The 22,214-nt window shown below is 35.7% G+C and overlaps 4 protein-coding genes across 4 annotated transcripts; 2 read left to right on the top strand and 2 right to left on the bottom strand.

The window, feature by feature from the left end:
* On the top strand, window positions 65-4,507 carry LOC18766448 (exocyst complex component EXO84B). The gene is made up of 7 exons (XM_007200737.2): window positions 65-353; window positions 481-578; window positions 710-1,760; window positions 1,984-2,478; window positions 2,659-2,844; window positions 2,973-3,097; window positions 3,276-4,507. Exons 1-7 carry the CDS (start codon window positions 207-209, stop codon window positions 4,267-4,269), a joined length of 3,096 nt encoding a protein of 1,031 aa, XP_007200799.1. The 5' UTR covers window positions 65-206; the 3' UTR covers window positions 4,270-4,507.
* On the top strand, window positions 4,744-9,481 carry LOC18767121 (BRCA1-associated RING domain protein 1). The gene is made up of 13 exons (XM_020553678.1): window positions 4,744-5,115; window positions 5,250-5,303; window positions 5,406-5,476; window positions 5,617-5,712; window positions 5,835-6,232; window positions 6,593-6,826; window positions 6,917-7,017; window positions 7,206-7,392; window positions 7,550-7,626; window positions 7,838-7,925; window positions 8,309-8,474; window positions 8,622-8,740; window positions 8,903-9,481. The coding sequence occupies exons 1-13, from the start codon at window positions 5,015-5,017 to the stop codon at window positions 9,245-9,247; spliced, it is 2,037 nt and encodes a 678-aa protein (XP_020409267.1). The 5' UTR covers window positions 4,744-5,014; the 3' UTR covers window positions 9,248-9,481.
* On the bottom strand, window positions 13,671-16,479 carry LOC18768374 (protein NRT1/ PTR FAMILY 5.2). The gene is made up of 4 exons (XM_007199392.2): window positions 16,344-16,479; window positions 15,863-16,080; window positions 14,760-15,331; window positions 13,671-14,623 (listed from the first exon to the last, which is right to left on the bottom strand). Exons 1-4 carry the CDS (start codon window positions 16,477-16,479, stop codon window positions 13,729-13,731), a joined length of 1,821 nt encoding a protein of 606 aa, XP_007199454.2. The 3' UTR covers window positions 13,671-13,728.
* LOC18768951 (protein NRT1/ PTR FAMILY 5.2) lies at window positions 17,702-20,245 on the bottom strand. Its single transcript, XM_007198989.2, has 4 exons — window positions 19,978-20,245; window positions 19,690-19,907; window positions 19,022-19,590; window positions 17,702-18,596 (listed from the first exon to the last, which is right to left on the bottom strand). The coding sequence occupies exons 1-4, from the start codon at window positions 20,108-20,110 to the stop codon at window positions 17,762-17,764; spliced, it is 1,755 nt and encodes a 584-aa protein (XP_007199051.1). The 5' UTR covers window positions 20,111-20,245; the 3' UTR covers window positions 17,702-17,761.

Here is a 22,214-nt window from a genome sequence, read left to right as displayed (position 1 = left end):
CGCATCACCAACACGTCGCCGTATCATCTGGTACTGCAACAGAGCCGTTTGCTGAGAGAGAGGAACGAAGAAACCAAAGCGCGCAAATACGAAACGACAAGGAGAGAGCTCCAAAGGCTTGAATTTTCAGAAGCTAACAAAATGACTTCGTTTAAATCCTGCATTGGAGCTTACGTTGTCGTTCGGGCAGTGGAAGACCAGTTTCCATGGAGTCTTCGTCCTCCAGATTCCGATTCAGAGACCTTCCCGAAATGGAGAACTGCACGCAGTCCGATTCCGATTCCGCCTCCGACTTGTCCTCCGTCTCCAGCGACCGAGACGATGAGTCTGATCTTCAATCCATGACTGGAAAGGTCAGTTCTTTTCGTTAATTTCATCAGTTGATTAATTAGTTACCTTCTGTTTAGTTTCCGAGAAAGCTCTGAGAAAAAGAAAGGGACAGAGTATTATTAAGTTCTTTGTTTGCTGTTGATTATGTAGGGAATTAAGCATCTTTGTTCAGAGCTCCTCGAGCTAAAGGCTGCATCCAGTGAAGAATTTCACAAACACATATTTTCCAATTATTCGGCCTTTGTTAGGTACTATACTACGTTTTTTTAAGCATAATTAAAATGTTATCTTTGATTATATACAACATTTTTTTCATAAAATTTGAAGTAAATTTAGTTACTTGACCCTAGGGAATTGAGGTGATGGTTTTGTTTTGTAGAATATTTGAAGAAGTAGGGCATGTGGAAAGTGAGCTGATGCAACTGAAAAACCATGTAGTGACCCAAAAGAGGCTAGTGAGTGACCTTGTAGATGGAATATATTTTAAGGTTTTATCAAAGGAGACTATAGACTTGGTTATCGAAGAATCTGGATGCGAGGAGCTGCTTCCCATCAGCAAGTTAGAAGCTCATGCAAATGATGTTTTAGAAACCTTGGACACTCTCTTGTCTGAGAACAGGATAGATGAGGCACTGTCCCTCATAGAATTGGAGGATGAGAATCTTCAAAGGTTGCGGTTCGAAGAGGATTGTCTGGTGGATGAGTTGAGATTGTTTAGCTCTGCAGTTTCTGAGAGGAAGGCCATGCTTATACTACAGTTGACAATGGTGGCTGAAAATCCAAGAATAGCTGCCCCGGAGCTTCAAAAGGCACTGGTAGGGCTCTGCAGGCTAGGTGACAGTCACCTTGCAACTCAATTGTTGATCAAGTACTACCATTCACGCATTGCGTCTGGGATACATAATTTTCAGGCTTCAAAATCATTCTTACATAAGGTATATATCAGGGAACTCTCTAAGTTTGTATTCTCTATGATTTCTCAAGCAGCAAGAAGTTTTGTGATGTTATATGGGGAAACTTCTCCTTATGCATTGGAACTTATCCAGTGGGCCCGTCAAGAAACAAAAGTGTTTGGTGCTTGTTTTGATAAATATGTTAAGACCATCTCAGAAATAAGTGGTGGATTGTCCACAGCAGTGGAAGCTGTACAGTTTGCAATGTCATTTTGTTCTCTGTTGGAAACTCAGAGATTAGTGCTGCGGCCATACTTGATCAAGCGTATTCGCCCTTGCATGGAAGAGGTTCTAGATAAACACCTAGACCACTTTAAGAAAGTAATTGATATCTTTACAGCGACTGATGCTTGGGTTTTGGGTAGATATCTTGTATCAGGAATTATGAATGAAGGTTGTTCTTCCATGGTTGTCGGGCAACAACCAGAATATTGCTTGCTCACTAACAGCGGCCGGAAGTTTGTAACACTGCTGCAGGTATGTATAATTTTGTCTTTGTATTGATTTTAGACAAAAACCCAGCAAAACTGCTGGGTGATAGACATGCATTGGGTTTTTGTTTATGAGACTAAAGCTCTTGAATGAGAGACCAAATGAGTATAAAGCGTCATGATAGTTTTTGATATGTGTAGATATAAACTATTAATCTTTCTGTTGTGAGGCTGCTATTCTTACTTATAACTTGTTTTTTCCCTTCCAGTCTATCACTGTAGATGTCACCCCATTATTTTCCCTTCAAATTGAAGGATCAATCGTTAGTGGACTTATGAACCTCTTCAAAAAGTATATAGACATCCTTGAAAGAGCCATCAACTGTGAAATAGCTGTTGCAGAAACAAATAATTCGAGACTCTATTTGGCCAATTCAGTGCAACAACAGGTTTCTATCTTAGCCAATCTGTCAGCACTAGAGCAACTCTTCTCCAGCATGGTTAGAAGCATCTTCAAGGGTGTTAGTGATGTCAACTCTGAATTAATGAAAATCCATCCAGTTGAGGTTCAAGTGAAGGAACTTGACAGTTGTATTTCGTTCATTCAAGAGGCTTCTTGTCGGCTCAGAGCTCTTTTCTGTGAGCAATTTATATTGAAAATTATGTCTGTCAAAACTAGCTACAAACTCACTCCTGCAAGTAGCGTTGACGGGCCTGGTGAGTCTTCTATGTTTCATGGAGTGATGCCTTCCCTTGCCTTTCAGGTATTTTTACCAACATAAATGGTAGTTGTAGATGGTTTTTCATGTCACTGCCTCGTTCAGCAGTTTTTCTTTTAATTTTCCTCATGCATTAGTCAATAGACTCGCATTGGTTGATAAAATCTGTAGTTTGTGGACTAGATTTTATGCTGCTTATATGTTGTGATTCTGATGTCTCATCAGGTACTGTTTTTAGAGCTGAGAAAACTGGAAAAACTTTCTGAAGACAATATTTTTGAAGTTGATTGGTTATTGGAGCTATTGAGGGAGCTTATAGAGGCCGTCTTTGTTTGGGTTTCAAATAACAAAGAGAACTGGGATATAGATGGGGAGAATATGACAGTAGAGCTTCCTCTCAATTTCAAGCAGGTCTGTGGCTCATTTTTTCTTTCTTTTGCCTTTTGCTTAGATAAGTGCTAGCAGCCTCATTGTAATCCATTTTATTACGATGCCTGTTCATTTAATATATATAATTTTGTTTATGTTTCCTGGAGCAGTTTGTTTTGGATGTGCAATTTCTGGTGGAAATCTCAAAGTATGGAGGATACTTCTCCAATAACCCCTTGTTTCTACTAAATCTCATGAAATCAGCCTTACTTTCAACTGAACTAGATCCAAGAAGGTATCTCTCTCTCTCGCGCGCGCGTACTCCATCCTTTTTCCTTAAAGGTGGTCCTTTTTTTTCATTTTGTTCTAGCTGTAAGTTCAACATTTAGCATGTGCATCTACTGCCATGCTCAAAAGATTGAGTTTTATATTGATCCCTTAGACGTTACAGTTTCTTGAATCCTTTTGCGCAGAGATGTCAATGATGATATATGGGCTATAGACTTTGCTGCTGAAACAATCCAAAAGCTGCTGGAGAGTGAGAAAACACTGTTGCCTCTGGACCAAGAGCCTGTCAGTGAACAAGAATCAGAGGACCAATCCAAGTATGCAGCTGACTCTTTTCCGGATGATGCTAGTTCTTCAGAGGAGGATGCAGTGGCCACAGACGAGCCAGAAGTTGCCTCTAATGCTGAATCAGAATCATTGAATGCAAAATCATGTGTGAACCAATCCAAGAATTCGGCTGGCTCTTTAGAGGAAAACGTTAGAAGCTCTTTAGAAGATTATGTGGAGCCAGAGGAGGATGCAGTAGCCACACATGATCCAAAAGTTGCCTACAATGCAAAAACAGCATCAGTGGATGCAGGACCATGCATGGACCGATCGAAGATTTCAGCTGACTCTTTTCAAGAAGATGTTAGAAACTCATTAGAAGATTATGTGGAGCCAGAGGTGGATGCAGCAGCCACATATGATCCAGAAGTTGCCTATAATGCTAAATCAGCCTCACTGAATGCAGAACCATGCATGGACCAGTCCAAGAATGCAGCTGACTCTTTTCGGGAAGATGTTAGAAATTCTTTAGAGGATGCAGTAGCCACATATGATCCAGAACTTGCCTTAAATGCTGAACCGTGCAATGGAGAATCAAAGTATGCAACTGACTCTTTTGAGGATGATGTTGTAAGTCCTTCAGATGATTATACGCAATCGAAGGAGGATGTGAAAGCCGTAGACAATGCAGAAGTTGCCCTTAATGAAGAAACAGCATCATTGATTACAGAATCTTGTCCTCAAGGAGGGTCTTGTGGTGTCCTAGAATTGGATTGGAATTCCAGTGACAGAGGTGCTATCGACTTGACGGACACTTCCATAGAATCTCAAACTACTGGTTCTGAAAATTTGTCCAACAAGGCAGTTGATATATCACATATCATTGAAGAAACTAATGTACCATCAACATAGTTGGCGGTAAATAACATTGGTGAGGCCGTGGAGATGGTCTCTGTTGAGGAGGGGAATGACAGTCCATCTGGCGTCCCAAGTTTGTGATGAACAGTCTATAGAGATGGTGAAACTGTGGATTTTACAGGGATTGAATTTAATTCTGAGGAAAACTCTGTTAGACTGCAATAGCAAAATGAAAGAGGTGACATGATGATCATGGCTCCTTCAGTTTAAAATCTGAGGAAATATGAAAATTAAATAAGAACTAATGCACCAATGAGATTATTTCACGAACCTCGAAGAACATGCATTTTGTTTTTTATTTTATCACTTTTTAACAATTGTAATTTTCTTTTGCAATTTTTTATATTTGAATTGAAGAGAGTTTAATATAAAAAATACAATCGTAAAAGGCCTTATGCCTTTATTATATTAACCCACAATCTTTAAATTTGGAAATAACCCATCAAATGAAAAAGCCAAGAAAGGGAAAATAAAAAATAAGAGGGAGACGCAGGCGGGAGTCTCTAAAACCGAAAATGGAAAATGCGCGCGAGTGGGAACGTCAGCGTTCTAATCAAAACAATCACCCGCCCATTTCTTATTTCGCAGAACAAATCACGGTGTCCACGTGTCCCTCACACTCCAACACACCAAGCGAAAAGACCCCCTTATTAATACTCCATGCCCTCCTCCTCCACCGCTGAAACCTTTATGCACTCTTTGTTCTCTTCATCTGTTCGGTTTCAAGAGCCAAGCTTCAATGGCGGATTCTAAGTGTAGTGACAGTTCTACCAGGTCAATGATGAATCCGTGGGTTCTTCATTTTCAGAAACTGGGTCTTGAGCTCAAGTGTTCGCTCTGGTTTGTTTCGCTTGCTAAATTTATCTTCTTTTTATTTTATTTTTTCGATATTTTTTGTTTTGGTTTTATGAGAAACAAACAGGGTTTATCTGACATGGGTTTTTCTGCTTTCGTGTTGTTCTTGTTGTCTGCAGCTTGAGTTTGCTTCATCAGCCAACATTGCTTCCATGCAATCACATTTTCTGCAAGTGCGTCTTCTTCTTCAACTTTTTCCTTTTCCTAATCTCCTTGTTCGGTTACTCTGTATCTCAAGATTCTTAATTTGACGTTGTATTTTGAATTAATTGCAGTTCCTGCATACCCAATTCGACGCATTTTGGAAAAGAGTGCCCTTTGTGTAAAGTTCAAGTTGCGGATCGAGGTAATTAGGGTTTTATGATGGGAGATGGTACTTTTAGTGAAAAAGTTAGTTTCTTTGGCTGAAAAAATTATTGTATAAACTCTAAAAATAATCTATCTAATTAATTTTCTATCTGATGCAATGGTTTTGTGGGCTGGCAGATCTCAGGCCTGCGCCTTTCATGGAAAACATAGTAGCAATCTACAAAAGCTTGGATGCGTCTTTCTGTGCCAACTTGTTGCAGCCCATTTCTTCTGGTACAACCTTTATGTAAAAATACACTTATTTAGATACTACTTTGGAGCTTCTCACCCACTGCTCTTTGTTTTAAAGCTTTGTCAGGCGATAATATTTTAGCTGTACGTGTCAATTGCTGCAGATGTTAGGACAGTTTCGCCTAATATCAGTTTTGCTGGGAAAATGGCTAAAGAATCATTTGACAATGGCCAAGGGGGTAATTCAAACAGTGGGCAATCCATCTATTCATCAGGTGCTAATGAACGAGTTTGGGTTCCATGTAGTCTGAATCGTTCTGTTGCAGATGTAATTGACACGAATTGCAAAGTAGATAAGTGTGTCATGCCAATAGATGGATTTAATGGAGTGGGAAATCCCAATTTGCCTCCAAGCTCTCAAATAAGAGCTGGGGGACTTGAAGAATGTATGACCATAGAAAGAGACATGAATCAGGTAGCGCAGTCATTGCCAGACAGTCCTCCTTCATTTGGTGATACCAAATGTTCAGATAATGATAGCTCTGATCGTCACCGTGAGCAAGTAAGATTTTTATAGTTTCTTGATTTACTAATGCCTTTTGTTGTTTTCTTCAAGTTACAAAAGTGCAAAATTAGCATTCACCTTTGGTATCTTACCCATGTCATGCAAGCTCGATGAAATAAAATCATGTGTGAGAAATCTATGAATTAATATAAATATTTTATTTTGACAGAAATTTGAAAATTCCATGGTTGAATAGAAATTGTGCGATGCATGAGTGTCTACGCGTATATGAACTCTTTTTTATTTTTTTCATTTCAAAGCTAGTTTTATTGATATATTATTTTGTTCTACAGTTATACTACTGTCTTATGATTGTGATTATTTATATCCTCTACTTTTATGTGATTCTTTTTTCAGATTTCAGAAAGTTCTTTGGTCAGGAAATCTATCAGTGAAATTGATGATAGTAGAACAGGTCTGAAGAGGCATGATAGTTCTGCAACTGAAAATGATGGTCATTTGAGGGACCTCAAAAGACAAAAGAATCTGAACTTTGAGCCAGTTTCAACTACTAATTCTGAGCTGGAACATGGATTCAGGACATCTTCTAATACCATTTGTGCATTTTGCCAGTCTTCCACAATCTCAGAGGTTAGTTACTCGTACATGGTTTAATTAATCTTAGTGCCATTTTGTATACATGGTAAAGTGTAATTCAATTGAATTGATGAAATCTTTCAGGTTACAGGGCCAATCCTGCATTATGCTAATGAGAAATTGGTAGTGGGAGATGAGGCAGCTGTTTCAAATGCCATACCTGTTCACAGAATATGCATTGATTGGTATGTTCAAGCAGTAATGTGTCAATTATTTTTTGTCCACCATAGTTAGTAAATATGTGTAAAAACGTGTATGTTTTCTTTTTCTGAAAACATAATAATGTCTTCTATACACTTTCGGTTATACACAAAAGTGTATATATTTCTAAAGATGAATATATAGTGAACATATTTTGGATTTTAAATTGCAGGGCACCACAAGTGTATTTTGTTGGTGAATCTGTTAAGAAGTTGAAAGCAGAAGTGGCAAGGGGTGCAAAGCTTAAATGCAGCAAATGTGGGCTAAAGGGAGCAGCATTGGGATGCTTTGTGAAGTCATGCCGGAGAAGCTATCATGTTACCTGTGCGATTGGAATTTCTAAATGTCGTTGGGACAGGGTATATATCATTTGCTTTTTTATGGAGTAGCATGTTCAATGTGTTAACTGTGGTCCTTTTGTTTAGTATCGTCTTAAGATTTTATTTTTATCTTTACATTTTTGCCGAAGTCCATTAAGCCTTAAATAATAGTTAATGGTTTTTTGACTTCTTACAGGAAAACTTTCTGCTGCTCTGTCCAGCTCATTGTTCTGTTAAATTTCCCAGTGAGAAGTCAAATTCTGAGATTCCCAAGTATGACATCGTTCTTTTTGCTCTTTTGATGCCCAGATGATTAGTTGAAGCAGAATTCTTATGTTTTGGTCCCTTTTATTTTTTAATTATTAGCTCTTCAAGATGCTTAATTTACTTATAAACCCTAAGTCCTTACAAAAGGCTTGTAAAATGTTTCTTTCTTAGTTACATTGTCAATGTTTAATCGAATATCAAATTTTCTGCCACGCAGAATATGTCCACTGTCCAACAGTTGGGTAGCTTCAAATGGAGCAAAAGAATGGATTTTATGCCCTTCTGGTTTGTCTTCTGAAGAGAAGGTTAGTTTGAAAGGAATTGCTCATGTTATTGGCCACTTGGCTCCATGTTGTTATTAAGACATGATGGAAAGTAATCTCAAGTGTCTCAAATCTTGGTAGAGCTCATCTCTGCAATGATATTGATCCTTTCTTTGTTTACCTTGCAAGGACCTGTTGTGGTCAAATTACTAATTTGATAACATTATGTTTTGCAATCTATTTAGACTTATCCTTGGATAAAATTTATAATAATGTTATAAGGTGAATTGTGAATTCTACCGATAGTAATCAATCTGCAATGCCAATTTTCTTTTTATGTGATCTGGAAGATCATGTTCTATTGTATAAACTAAATGTCTTGGTTGCTGTATGAGCAATTTGTATGTTTTCTCTGAATGGTGCAGCTTCTTTTGATCAAGTTTGCCAAGATGAATGGTGGAACTGTGTCCAAGATCTGGAGACCAGAGGTTACACATGTAATTGCAGCTGTGGATGAGGATGGTGCATATGTCCGGACTTTAAAAACCTGCATGGCCATTTTGGCTGGAAGATGGATTCTGAAAATTGACTGTAAGCTTCAATTGCATTTTCTATGGATGTGCTTGAAAGATCTTTCGTGCATTTTTCTGACAGGTCTTTTAGTTAATGTGTTATTTATCATATGGTGTGCGCTTTTTATTCATTTTAAATGTCTAATTACATAGAAAATGGGTGCAGGGGTAAAAGCATGCATGGAAGCCATGCATCATGTAGATGAAGAACCTTATGAAGTTAGTCTTGATAACTATGGGTGTCATGATGGCCCGAAAACTGGCAGGCTTCGGGCATTAAACAAGGTAAGTTCCTCCAAGAAAACTTTGTGAAAATGCATAAACTCTAGTTTACTTTCCAATAATTGCCCTCCCAACTGAAATATCTGCCAATAACTTTAGAACCAATTATGCAAATCTTCTTAAACCTCTATTTTGATTTGAGTTATTGGATTATTTCCTTTGCAGGATCCAAAGCTCTTCAATGGTTTGAGTTTCTATTTTGCTGGTGATTTTGTACTGGATAGACAGGAAGATCTTGAAGATTTGATCATAGCCGCAGGAGGCACTGTTTTTGACAGCACAGAAGAAGCGCTGGAACAAAGTTCTCTTGGACAGGCAGCTTCAAGGACGCTAGTTGTTTACAACCTTGACCCCCAAGAAGGATGCAAGTTGGGGGAAGAAGTTTCAATCCTTTGGCAAAGGTCAAATGATGCCCAGGATATAGCCGCAAAAATTGGATCCCAAATCGTTGGCCACACCTGGCTCTTGGAATCAATTGCTAGATGTGAGTTACAGCCTCTTGTCTGTTGACAAAGCATGCAATGCCAGGGATTTTTCTGTTCATGCCAAGAATATCCATCTAGCAAAAGAAAAAGAATGGGAGCTATTTGATCATATAGATTTTATTTTCAGACTGAATCCCACATTAGATTTCAGTTTGTGGCTAGGTTTTTCATATAAATTTTTTTTCCTTGTTCATATTTAGTTTTGTTTTCAAGCTTGTTTATTTCCAAAAGTCAAATTAAAATTTGAAATTTCTGATACTCTTTTTGTCTGTTCATGTTTAGTTTTATTTCCCCACTCCCCTTATTTTTTATTTTTTTATTTTTTAGTCATGAGTTCTAAGGCAGCCCGCCTTTCAAAGGCACATGTAATATCTTAAATGTATAAAAGTTGAAATATCAATCCAAAATTCTGCAAATAATTATTCAAAATAAGAATACCCCAATATGCATCAAATTAATCCCAACGGCCGCTAGTAATTTTCGTATTACTTTTCAACACATGAAAGGTATATAGTATCAGAAATTTTACCCCCTAAATGATGACTCTAATCGAACTAAACACCCTAAACTAACTTTTCAATCGATTTAGCATCTTAACTTTTATAAATAGTCAATTTAGCCCTTATCGTCAACTTTTTCAAATTTCATTCATTATTTCGTTTAAAGAGTCACATGGCACATGACTTACTAATTTATTTTTAAAAATAAATTTTTACTTTAATTAGTAGTTATGTTTAAATTATTATTTACTTGTGAAGAATTAGTATTTAAATATTTTATTAAATAAAAAAATAAAAAAATTTAATTACTATTTATTAAGTAAATTAAAATATTTAATCCTAATTATTCGCTAGAGAAATAATAGTTAGAACATAATTACTAATTAAAGTAATTAAATCAAGCTAAGTAATGGATAATGCTCAAGACTAGCCTTATCGATAAACAAAAATTAGGGGAAAATAAATTATTATTTTTTTAAAGGAACCCATTAAATTTAAAGCATATCACCGCGTGGCTATACTACTTATTTCAAAAGATTTAAGAGTACTGTCCCCCAGTATAGCTTAGCACTATACTATTTATTTATTTATTTTATTTACAAGGACCCGCATAGAGCCTAGGAGGTCCAATTTATTCATTTATTTTTAAAGAATATAGCCGAGCAACTATACATTACAAATAGAACGTTTAAAGAGTACAGCCGCGCTATAAAAACCATAATATGAATTTCTCTTTTTTAATTACATTAATTATTAATTATGTTTTCATTATTGTTCACTTAGTGAATAATTAGTATTTAAGAATTTTATCAAATTCAAAATTTTTAACAACTAAATACTATTTATTAAGTAATATCACTTATGATGTTAATTAAAATATTTAATACTAATTATTCACTAGAGAAATAATTGTTAGATTATAATTACTAATGAATGTAATTAAATCAAGCTAAGATATTATTTAATTATGAAAAAAAAAACCTCTCGTAAATTACTTGGTAAATAGTAATTAATTGTTTTGAATTAAATAATCATTAAAATACGTGCGTACGTGTACAATACGTTTGCTTTCATTATACCGAAATTTTGTCGGCATAGATATTTTCGTCGGGAGAGGTCTATGCACTTGTGCCGACGAAATTTCGTCGGGAGAGGTTGTGTTCCTTTTTTTTTTTTTTTAAATAAATTTAATTTTTTTTTTTTTTTTTTTTTTTTAAAAAAAAAAATTTGTTTCTTTGCTCTTGCTTTTGGGCCAACTTCTTCAATTCAATACATGTGATTAGGTATACCTTAGCCCTTTTTTAATTACTTTAATTAGTGATTATGTTCTAATTATTATTTCTTTAGTGAATATTTAAATATTTTACTCAATTACTTGGTAAATAGTAATTAATTGTTTTGAATTAAATAATCATTAAAATTCGTTTGCTTTCATTATACCGAGTATTTAAGACGTATACGGAGGTACTATTGAAAAATACGTACGTACGCGTATAATATGGGTATTAAGAATTTTATCAAATTCAAAAATTTTAACAACTAAATACTATTTATTAAGTAATATCACTTATGATGTTAATTAAAATATTTAATACTAATTATTCACTAGAGAAATAATTGTTAGAACATAATTACTAATGAATGTAATTATGAAAAGAAAAAATAATAATAATTTTCAAAAAAATTTTAATATAAATAAAAAATAAAAATAAAAACCTCTCGCGACAAAATTTCGTCGGCATAGGTCTATGCCGACGAAATTCGCCGGATTAGGTTTCCCCCGACGAAATTTCGTCGGCATAGATATTTTCGTCGGGAGAGGTCTATGCACTTGTGCCGACGAAATTTCGTCGGGAGAGGTTGTGTTCCTTTTTTTTTTTTTTTAAATAAATTTAAATTTTTTTTTTTTTTTTTTTTTTAAAAAAAAAAATTTGTTTCTTTGCTCTTGCTTTTGGGCCAACTTCTTCAATTCAATACATGTGATTAGGTATACCTTAGCCCTTTTTTAATTACTTTAATTAGTGATTATGTTCTAATTATTATTTCTTTAGTGAATATTTAAATATTTTACTCAATTACTTGGTAAATAGTAATTAATTGTTTTGAATTAAATAATCATTAAAATTCGTTTGCTTTCATTATACCGAGTATTTAAGACGTATACGGAGGTACTATTGAAAAATACGTACGTACGCGTATAATATGGGTATTAAGAATTTTATCAAATTCAAAAATTTTAACAACTAAATACTATTTATTAAGTAATATCACTTATGATGTTAATTAAAATATTTAATACTAATTATTCACTAGAGAAATAATTGTTAGAACATAATTACTAATGAATGTAATTATGAAAAGAAAAAATAATAATAATTTTCAAAAAAATTTTAATATAAATAAAAAATAAAAATAAAAACCTCTCGCGACAAAATTTCGTCGGCATAGGTCTATGCCGACGAAATTCGCCGGATTAGGTTTCCCCCGACGAAATTTCGTCGGCATAGATATTTTCGTCGGGAGAGGTCTATGCACTTGTGCCGACGAAATTTCGTCGGGAGAGGTTGTGTTCCTTTTTTTTTTTTTTTAAATAAATTTAAATTTTTTTTTTTTTTTTTTTTAAAAAAAAAAAATTTGTTTCTTTGCTCTTGCTTTTGGGCCAACTTCTTCAATTCAATACATGTGATTAGGTATACCTTAGCCCTTTTTTAATTACTTTAATTAGTGATTATGTTCTAATTATTATTTCTTTAGTGAATATTTAAATATTTTACTCAATTACTTGGTAAATAGTAATTAATTGTTTTGAATTAAATAATCATTAAAATTCGTTTGCTTTCATTATACCGAGTATTTAAGACGTATACGGAGGTACTATTGAAAAATACGTACGTACGCGTATAATATGGGTATTAAGAATTTTATCAAATTCAAAAATTTTAACAACTAAATACTATTTATTAAGTAATATCACTTATGATGTTAATTAAAATATTTAATACTAATTATTCACTAGAGAAATAATTGTTAGAACATAATTACTAATGAATGTAATTATGAAAAGAAAAAATAATAATAATTTTCAAAAAAATTTTAATATAAATAAAAAATAAAAATAAAAACCTCTCGCGACAAAATTTCGTCGGCATAGGTCTATGCCGACGAAATTCGCCGGATTAGGTTTCCCCCGACGAAATTTCGTCGGCATAGATATTTTCGTCGGGAGAGGTTATGTTTTTTAAATAACGTAATATGAAATTCTCTTTTTTAATTACTTTAATTAGTAGTTAGTAGTTATATTTTTATTAGTGATAAATATGCGTGTGATGTGTGATTCAATCAAGAACTTGACCGGTTGTGCAATTGTAGCTGTTTTTTTATATACATAAAAAAAAAATTATTAGGGTTAGGTTGGGTAAGGAGAAAGGAAAAGAGGAAAGTGGAAGGAGTCGAGATAAGGGTAGTTTGGGAATAATAGAGAGTCAATGGAGAGTGAAACAACACCAGAAGAGGGAAACAAAAATCTCAAATTGGATAACTGATAAAGTTCATGAGTACATACATTGGAAGGCTGCTTCCATTGGAAGTTTGGCAAATGTTTGACTCACAAGAATGAAGCTTGAGTTGAAATTAGTCCCACATTGGAAAACTAGAGTTCCTTGAAGGTCTTTATAAGACTTACTCTTACAAATTGAGTAGTTTGGATTGTGCTATGCAAGTGGCCCAATTGGGTGGCTTGTAGGTTGGCCTTTGGATCAATGGCTAATTAATTGAGCCAATGATTAATTAATATATATATATATATATATTTAATTAATCAAAAGATGGGCCTTGGGCCTTGGGCCTTGGGCCTCTTGGGCTCTATGATTAAATTAAAGGACACTACAACCCTTTTATTTTACTGTCTTTGTTTAATTTCGTTAATGATTGTTGTTCTTCCAACAGAATGAAGCCTGTTTAGGTTTCAAACCTGGTCTTCCTTTGTGCAAACACAGTAAACATTTTATCAGCTTACAAGTAGAGCATTTGAGGCTTCGGTTTGAGCTTGAGCCGGAGGTTTGTTTGCCAAAGTTTCCATGGCAAAGTCTCCTTTCGGTTCTGTCGTGTCTGCATTGTAAACAAAGTACTTCGCCACGAAGAGGAAGAAGAGCAGGTTGAGAGAGCTCAAGACAGCCAAGAACAAATAGTAGTAGTCGAAATGAGAGATGTTTAGGTTGTCCAAAATCCAACCCCTGCCATGTTGCTTGGTGATGTTTGAAACTGTTGAGAGAAGAAAACTACTAAGAAAGCTTCCAATTCCCAAGCTGGTTGTGAAGTATGAGGTCCCAAGGCTCTTCATGGCTTGGGGTGCTTGGTCATAGAACAACTCTATCTTGGCTGTTTCCACAAAAGAATCGGCAATCCCCAACAAAGCAAACTGAGGAAAAAGAATGAAAATTGTGAGAGGAAGTGTGTCTTTTTCCCCAAACAATTGATGTTCTCTTACGACACTCAGCCTTTTTCTTTCAGCCAACCAAGCTGTGACCATAATCATGACATGTAACACAAGGCCAATGCCTAATCTCTGCAGCAATGTGATCCCTCTAGGGTTCTTCGTGTAGCGCCGGATCCATGGGACGAAGAGGCGGTCGTAGACTACAAGGCTTATCAGCATGAAGATTGTTATGAATGCTGAGAGACATGCTGGAGGGATCTCAAAGTTGGGACCTATGCTTCTATCTAGTGTTGTGCCCTGTTTGATGAACAGTGTTCCTCCTTGAGCTAACATCATGCTTGACACAAATGTTGCTACCAGAATCGGAACCAGTTTGATCATTTGCTTGGTTTCTTCGACTTGCGTCACGGGACATAGCATCCACGGTGAGGTTGGCCCGCTCTTTACAGCTGCTTTGTCAAGAAATCTGCAGGTAATCAAATGCTAGCGATATTGAGGCTTATCAAAATAAAACTATCTATATCGCATTAATTGACTACATTATATAGACCGCATCACAATCCTATTAAAAATGTGGTATATATAGGGTCATTTGGATCTACCTTAATGAAGGGGAGTGGTCAATTCTGAATTTCCCAGACTTTGTGTACGCTTCCAAGCTCAGCTCATGAAGCTCTTTTTGGTCATCTGGGATTGTTACCCTCCACTTTCTTAGAGCAGCCACAATCACATGAGCTATCCTGCTGAAAGGGCTCTCAGAAGGCAATTTGTGCCTATAAAATTTAGTGCCCAACAAAAACACCAAAATAGAGAGAGCAAGCCCAAGTGTTGGAAGCCCATAGCCAAGAGCCCAGCCCACATTGTCTTGTAGGTAAATCAAGAATGTGTTTGAGAAAAGGGTCCCAAAGAAAATGCTGAACATCCACCAGTTGAAAAAGGAGAGCTTTTGGGTCTTCTCCTTGGGCTCAAACTCATCAAATTGATCCGCTCCCATGGTTGAGATGTTGGGTTTGGTCCCTCCTGTTCCAATTGCAATTATGTACAATGCACCATAGAATATGCCTACTTGGAATGGTGAGGCTCTTTTGTCACAATCTTCACTTTTGATTCCATGGCCACATGATGGTGGCCTTAGGGCAGGTAATGACACTGCTAGGGTTAATAGGGACATGCCCTAATTGGTAACCAAGAGGAGCATTATGAGTTTCTTGTATAGATGCAGTGAAAAAATTATGTAATGCATAGATTGTTAAAGCCAGATAGGGACCAAATGGCCCAAAAGCCAAAATTTTCAGCTTCATTTTTCTTAATTATTAGGCATATTGGTGAAATTGTGAATCTGCTTCATATTTAAAATTTTAATGATCAACTAATCTCTTATCTACTTGAGAGCAGTTATTTGATAACTGGATATAGGAAAAGTTGAAGAGGCAGGCAAGTGCATGAGGAGGCTTGTGAAGTGTGATCAAACTACCAATTATATCCCAAAATATACAATGAGAAATACATTGTCTTGGAAAAACATAGCAAAAAGGCCACCATGAATGAGAAATACATATAATGCTTGTGGTTTGTTCAACAATTAATGATCCATATATACTTGTGCATGTATATTGGCATGCAAGTTCTATCATGAGAAATGATAAATTATGTATATGCATGTGGATATAATTTATTAAGTGCTTGGAATTGAGTTAATTCGTACCGCAAGATATATGGCAGAAGCAATAACAAACGTCCAGTAGCGGCCGAGATGAGCATCTGCAATATAAGCTCCCAACAGAGGTGTCATCCACACAGTCCCAACCCAGTTGGTAACGTTGTTGGCAGAGGTTACAGTGCCTTCATGGAGCTTCGTTGTCAAATAAATCACCAAGTTTGATACAATTCCATAGTATGCCATCCTCTCAAACACTTCATACCCTACAAATTAATCAAACACACCCAACAGCAACAAAAAATTCATACATATTGATTCGTCATACTGAGACGGAGGATTGTTTTGACCACGAGACTTGTACTTTTTAACACATGCTCAATCTAGTATCTCCTTTACGCGACAAGTCACGTGAAAAGAGAAATAAACTTACAAACAGATGTATACTTCCGGGATATGTAAGTTCTGCTCCCAGCTAAGGGGCCCTTACAATATTTGAAGAACAAAAACCAGGGAGTTCATTACATACCTACAATGAAGGAACAAGCTCTCCATCTCCCAGTCTTTGATCGTAAAATTGGTCTACCTTTCAGATCCACAGTTCCATCTTGTGTGTGATCTTCTCTTCCATCTGCAGAGCCTTTCTCTTCTACACTTGCCATCATGTGTTTAATCAAATGACTAGGAACTTGGGGCCTTGAAAGTCATGTGATTAGCTCATAGCTTTTTATAAAGTCTTCGGACAGGTAATTAATTAGTTGGTTGGCTCCAACATTTTAGATTTATTTCCTGTCACCTTGTTGGTCACATTTTTTGTTTTTCACCTATAAGCTTTATTAACGGTATAGTGTCTTGTGGGTGATTACTAGTAACTATTAATAAATATAAAATTCATATTAATCAACGGTTGTTAATTATTCACGAAATTATGAACTAGTCGATTTTATTTCAACTCTAATTTGTTCGCCTTCTTTTAAATTAGTAAATGTTTAACAAAAAACAAGAAGAAAAAAAAGCCGACTTAGGATCTTTGTGTTATTTTCTAATATATATTTTTTCTGTTGAGTAATTGGAAAAATTATATTTACTAATATAATTCAGCAATAATTGAAACTATTAATGACCAGAGATAGATGAGTGATGTCGACAAGTACTAGAAGAACAAGCCCTGAACTACAACAAACCATCGAAGGATTTGGATCCTCTCTCTTTTTTTTAAATAAAAATATTTCAGAAAACGATCCTAAAGTTTGATAATACCCATGTCACATCAAAATTAACCAAAAAATTAGGTGGCGAAAAACGAAAGATTATGATCTGCTGTCACCTTTAATTTGACATGTGTCTTTAATTTCATCCTTCTTTTGGTAGGCCACATGTGATTAATCATATTCTAACATTTTGAAATTAACCTCATGCCACTGTAAAGTGTTTGTTTTGTATGGAAAGTCACTTTCATGGAATCAAAATTAGCCGGTCGTGAATATGCGAAATCCAAAAATAATTTTCTTTCTTCATTTTGTTTATTTATTTATATCAATCAATCTACATCAACTTGCTATAAAAAAATGAAATGCATCATAAGAAAAAGACAGACGTATGCATTAGCCATGGTGAAGAATCTGAAGATTTTAAGGAGGCTGGATGCCTTGGCCATTTTTGTATCTAATGCAATTCTAACTCAAATAAGACGTTTTGCATAGATGAGTTTTATATGGGTCTCACTTCTATAAGAGATGTAAACGGTCTCAAAATACTAAGACTTTTCTTAAGAGAAATCGGTTTCATCTTGTACCATGGAAATCTTTGATTGGGTTTACGGAGACCAAAAGAAATTAGTTGGATTTTATTTGATCTTAATTAACTGAGAAGCAAGGAACATATTCGTAAAAAAAAGCTTCTAATCCATGATCAGCTTAACTAGTCCAATCTTCAAGTCTTTACATCTTAAGATTCCACAGCTACCTTGGCTTGAGAGATGTCAGCATTATAAACAAAGAACTTGGCAACAACCAGAAAGAATAGGAAGTTAAGGAAGACTAAGCCAGCCAACAATGCATAGTAATAGTCCAAATGTGAGGCATTCAAATTGTCCAAGACCCAGCCGCCTTTGTGTCCATGTCTTTTGGTCACATCAGAAACTGTTTTTAGAAGAAAACTACTTAGAAAATTCCCAACCGCAAAACTTGTAGTGAAATATGAAGACCCCATGCTCTTCATGCCTTGTGGTGCTTGGTCATAGAAAAACTCAATCTTTGCAACTTCCACAAAGGTATCAGCTACACCCATCAGAGCAAACTGTGGCAGCAGAACGAAAATTGTGAGAGGTACTTTTTCTCCTTTGCCAAAGATGCCATTTTCTCTTGCAACGCTGAGTCTTTTTCTTTCAGCCAAACAGGCAATGACCATGATTATGATTTGCATCACAAACCCAATTCCCATTCTCTTCAGCAGTGTGATTCCTCTGGGGTTATTCGTGTAACGCCTGATTGCCGGCACGAAGAGACGGTCATAGATTGGGAGGCTGACCAACATGGAAAGTGTTATGAATGATCCAAGAGATGCAGGGGGGATTTTGAAATGGGGACCCATGGAAGCATCTAATGTGGTGCCTTGCTTGATGAAAAGGGTGTGTGTCTCAGCTATGATGATTGCAGGTATAAATGTTGTGAGCAAAACTGGAATCATCTTCATCATTTGTTTGGTTTCTTCAACCTGGGTTACTGGACATAGAGTCCATGGTGTGTTTGGTCCGCTCTTCACAGCAGCTCTGTCAAGTGATCTGCAGGAGCTTAATGCAGATCAAGTAAGGTGGGACATCCACTTAGGGGTAAAGGTTAGAAATTGAAAGCACTTGGTTTGAAGACTATGATGAACATTATATATGTTTAGTATTGTCTAAAACTAAGAGATTGTGATATAAAAAATGGTTTTAAGTTACTTAATTTGTTACCATTATTAAAACAAGAATTCACTCAATTAGTAGTTCAAATTGATAATATGATAACATAATATTTCAGACTGTTTGACAAGAGAACATTTTCTCATTCATAAGAGATAGACTTTATTCGAGGCTCATAAATTGTTCAAATTTATAATATAATAATATAATATGTTGGACTGTCTGACAAAAGAACATTTCCTCAATAATAAGAGATGTATGAATTTCGAGACTAAGAATTGAACATAGACATTAAGAACAAGTACCTCAAAGATGAGGTGTGGTCAATTTTGAGTTTGCTTTTGTCTGCATAATATTCCAAGCTCAACTCATAAAGCTCTTTTGGGTCATTTGGGACAGGAACTTTCCACTTCCTAACTGCTGCTACTAGTACCTGAGCAATACTAGTGATAGGACTTCCTGAAGGCAATTTGTGCCTGTAAAATGGGGTTCCCACCAAGAACACCACCACTGAAATCACAAGCCCAACTGTTGGGATGCCATAGCCAAGAGTCCAACCAACATTGTCTTGTATGTACACCAAGAAAGTGCTTGAGAAAAGGTTGCCAAAGAAAATGGCAAACATCCACCAATTGAAGAAGGAGAGCTTGTGGGCCTTCTCCTTGGGCTCAAAATCATCAAATTGGTCTGCTCCCATGGTTGAGATGTTGGGCTTGGTTCCACCAGTTCCAACTGCTATCATGTACAATGCGCAATAGAAGATGCCCACTTGAAAAGGTGAAGCTTTTGTGCAGTCCTCTGCTTGAATGCCATGGTTACAAGCTGGTGGCTTCAAAGCTGGCACTGATACAGCTAGTGTTAAAAGTGACATGCCCTGTTAAGAGAAACCCATATTTTTGTTACTGCGGTTATTATATGAGCTACCTAAGACAATTCATCTGAAAAAAGAAAAAAGTTGTGTCCAAGAATTTACCATGAGATAAATGGAAACTGCTAGAACAAAGGTCCTATATCTACCAAGATATGTATCTGCAATGCAAGCACCTAAAATAGGTGTGAGCCAAAGGGTGCCAGACCAGTTGGTGACATTGTTTGAAGATTGTACAGTGCCTTCATGGAGCTTCCTTGTCAAATACACCACTAAGTTTGCTGAAATCCCATGATTTGCCATCCTTTCAAATATTTCATACCCTAAAAAACACAACAATATATATATGTAAATGTATATATAATGTTATAATTAAGCTATATACATACATACCTACAATGAAGGAGCAAGCTCTCCATCTCCCAGTCTTAGATCTTAAAATTGGTCTGCCTTTGAGATCCACAGTCCCATCTTGTGTGAAATCTTGTCCTCCATATGCAGGGCCTTTCTCCTCTGGATTTTCCATAATGTCAGAGCTACAGAGAGCAAGGAAGACAGATTTGGAGTCTAGTTAGTTTTTTTTCGGTCATGGGAGTCTAGTTAGCTACTTGGTCTTTCAGCTTCCAAACAAAACTATGAATAGAAAATAAAATAAAATAAAATAAAATAATTATATTTTTAGATCTCATTCACTTGTTTCTTTTTGTTTAGGAATCTTATCATAGAGATGGTATTATGGTCATGCAAATTACTTCCACATTGCTTGAAATAAGTACTACATTTAATTATTGGACTTAGGACGTTTGATGGTGGTGGAGACTGGCAGTGGAAAACGTGGTGTCAACTCATGGATTCCATTGACACTCACTGAAAGTGAGTGAAAAGGTATAATTCAATCCAATCTCGCATATAATGCATATGTCATAAGTAATTATGTACGTGTATATATAAAAATATGAGAGATTCTTCAATAAGTATTTTATGTGAGGGATTGATTATATAATTTTAATCTCGACTGTTGGATTGCATGTATATTACATATTAAATTTATTAACACATATAATAAATACAATTAAACGGCCGAAATTAGAAATATGTAACAAATCCTTAACTTAAAATACTTATTAAAGAATTCTCCATAAGGATATACTCATCACTAAACAACAACAAAAAAATGAATTGTAAAGTAAAAGAATATGAAGAACAGTGCAAGCACCAAAGATTAAGGACACACACCCATAATGCAACCAGAACAGACAAATCGAAGCTAAATTCAACGAAGGCAAAGACTCACTCAAACAAACAGCAAGCAAGCAAAAAACAAAACATGAAACAGCAAAGCATTCAAGACAAACACTAAAGTTGAAAACCACCACCAATACCGAACATAAAGATCACAAGCAAATAATATTTGGTAAACTTTCAATGTCTGTAGACCCCATATTACAATAATTGTATGCAATCCGTCTATGGGCAAAGCTCAAAGCTCAACGTCACACTCAAAATAGACTGAGACCGAAGCCCAAAATAATTAAAAGAAATATTTAGAAAGTGATTCCAAGAAACTTAAGTAGGAAGATGGAAAAGATGAGGGAATAAACAGGGGGTGGTCGATGGTGAGCATGCGAGAAAGGAAACAGCTATGGCTTGGCTGGGCTTCTCTTCGTTCAAAATGCTGTGCATATGGAGCTTACTGTTCCCATGACTAACTAAACCCACGTTCATAGGCCCACACAAAAACCCACTGGAAAAAGAAACATCCAGTGCATATGGAGCTAAACTGCTACTGATGATAGATACACATGCATATGGCAATACAAACAGGTGCATATATTCTGACAATGCCATCCAAAAACGATCACCAAGCTCACTTGGTTGTGTTGGGTGACTGTCATCCTTCGATGGACGTAGACCTCACACCTTACATTGGGATTCACATTCTTCAATTGATGACAGTCACCCAAGCATGCGCCAAATGGTGTGGATTCTATGGTGGAGTCCACATATCTATGATTAATAGCATCCAGTCGCGTATTTTAGCCTCACTCACCTTTTGGGCTCGCTTGAAAATTATTTAGAGAGGTTTGGAATTAATTCTTGGATGAGTATATGTAAGGTGTAGTAGCCGGAATTGCAGTTTGGCAATCCCACCGCCGATTCTCTCCGTAACACAAACGAAGTTTTGTTTTTTCAAACAGAAAAAAGGGAAGAAAAAAAAAAGAAAAGAAAGAAAGCCAGTTTTTTGCTAAATTTTGTAAAATGGATCACCAGTGAGTAGTAACGTTCCTGAAAAACATTTAAAAAATCTGTACCAAAAGGAAATCTATATATATAATAAAAGGCAAAGAATTGTAAAACATTCAAAATATAGAAATTGTCATTGATTAATGAATTTAGGGTAATTTTTATTTTAGTACTGCGCGGAAGTTTACTGCGTTTCAGTCTTTGCATCAAGTTTTTTTCATCTCAGTCGCATACATATGAAAATTATCCATGAATTTATTGAGTATTGGAACTTTTCATTAAATAAAAATAATATAGTAAATTAATATTTTTTAACATTACAAAAATTTAAAATAAAAACAGAAATAAGAACTTGGGTTCTATTTTCATGAAACACAATTTCAATA

Source organism: Prunus persica, chromosome G8, assembly GCF_000346465.2.
Source record: "Prunus persica cultivar Lovell chromosome G8, Prunus_persica_NCBIv2, whole genome shotgun sequence".
NCBI lineage: Eukaryota > Viridiplantae > Streptophyta > Magnoliopsida > Rosales > Rosaceae > Prunus > Prunus persica.
The sequence above is the reverse complement of the archived record's forward strand: the minus strand, read 5'-3'. Positions and strand labels throughout refer to the sequence as shown.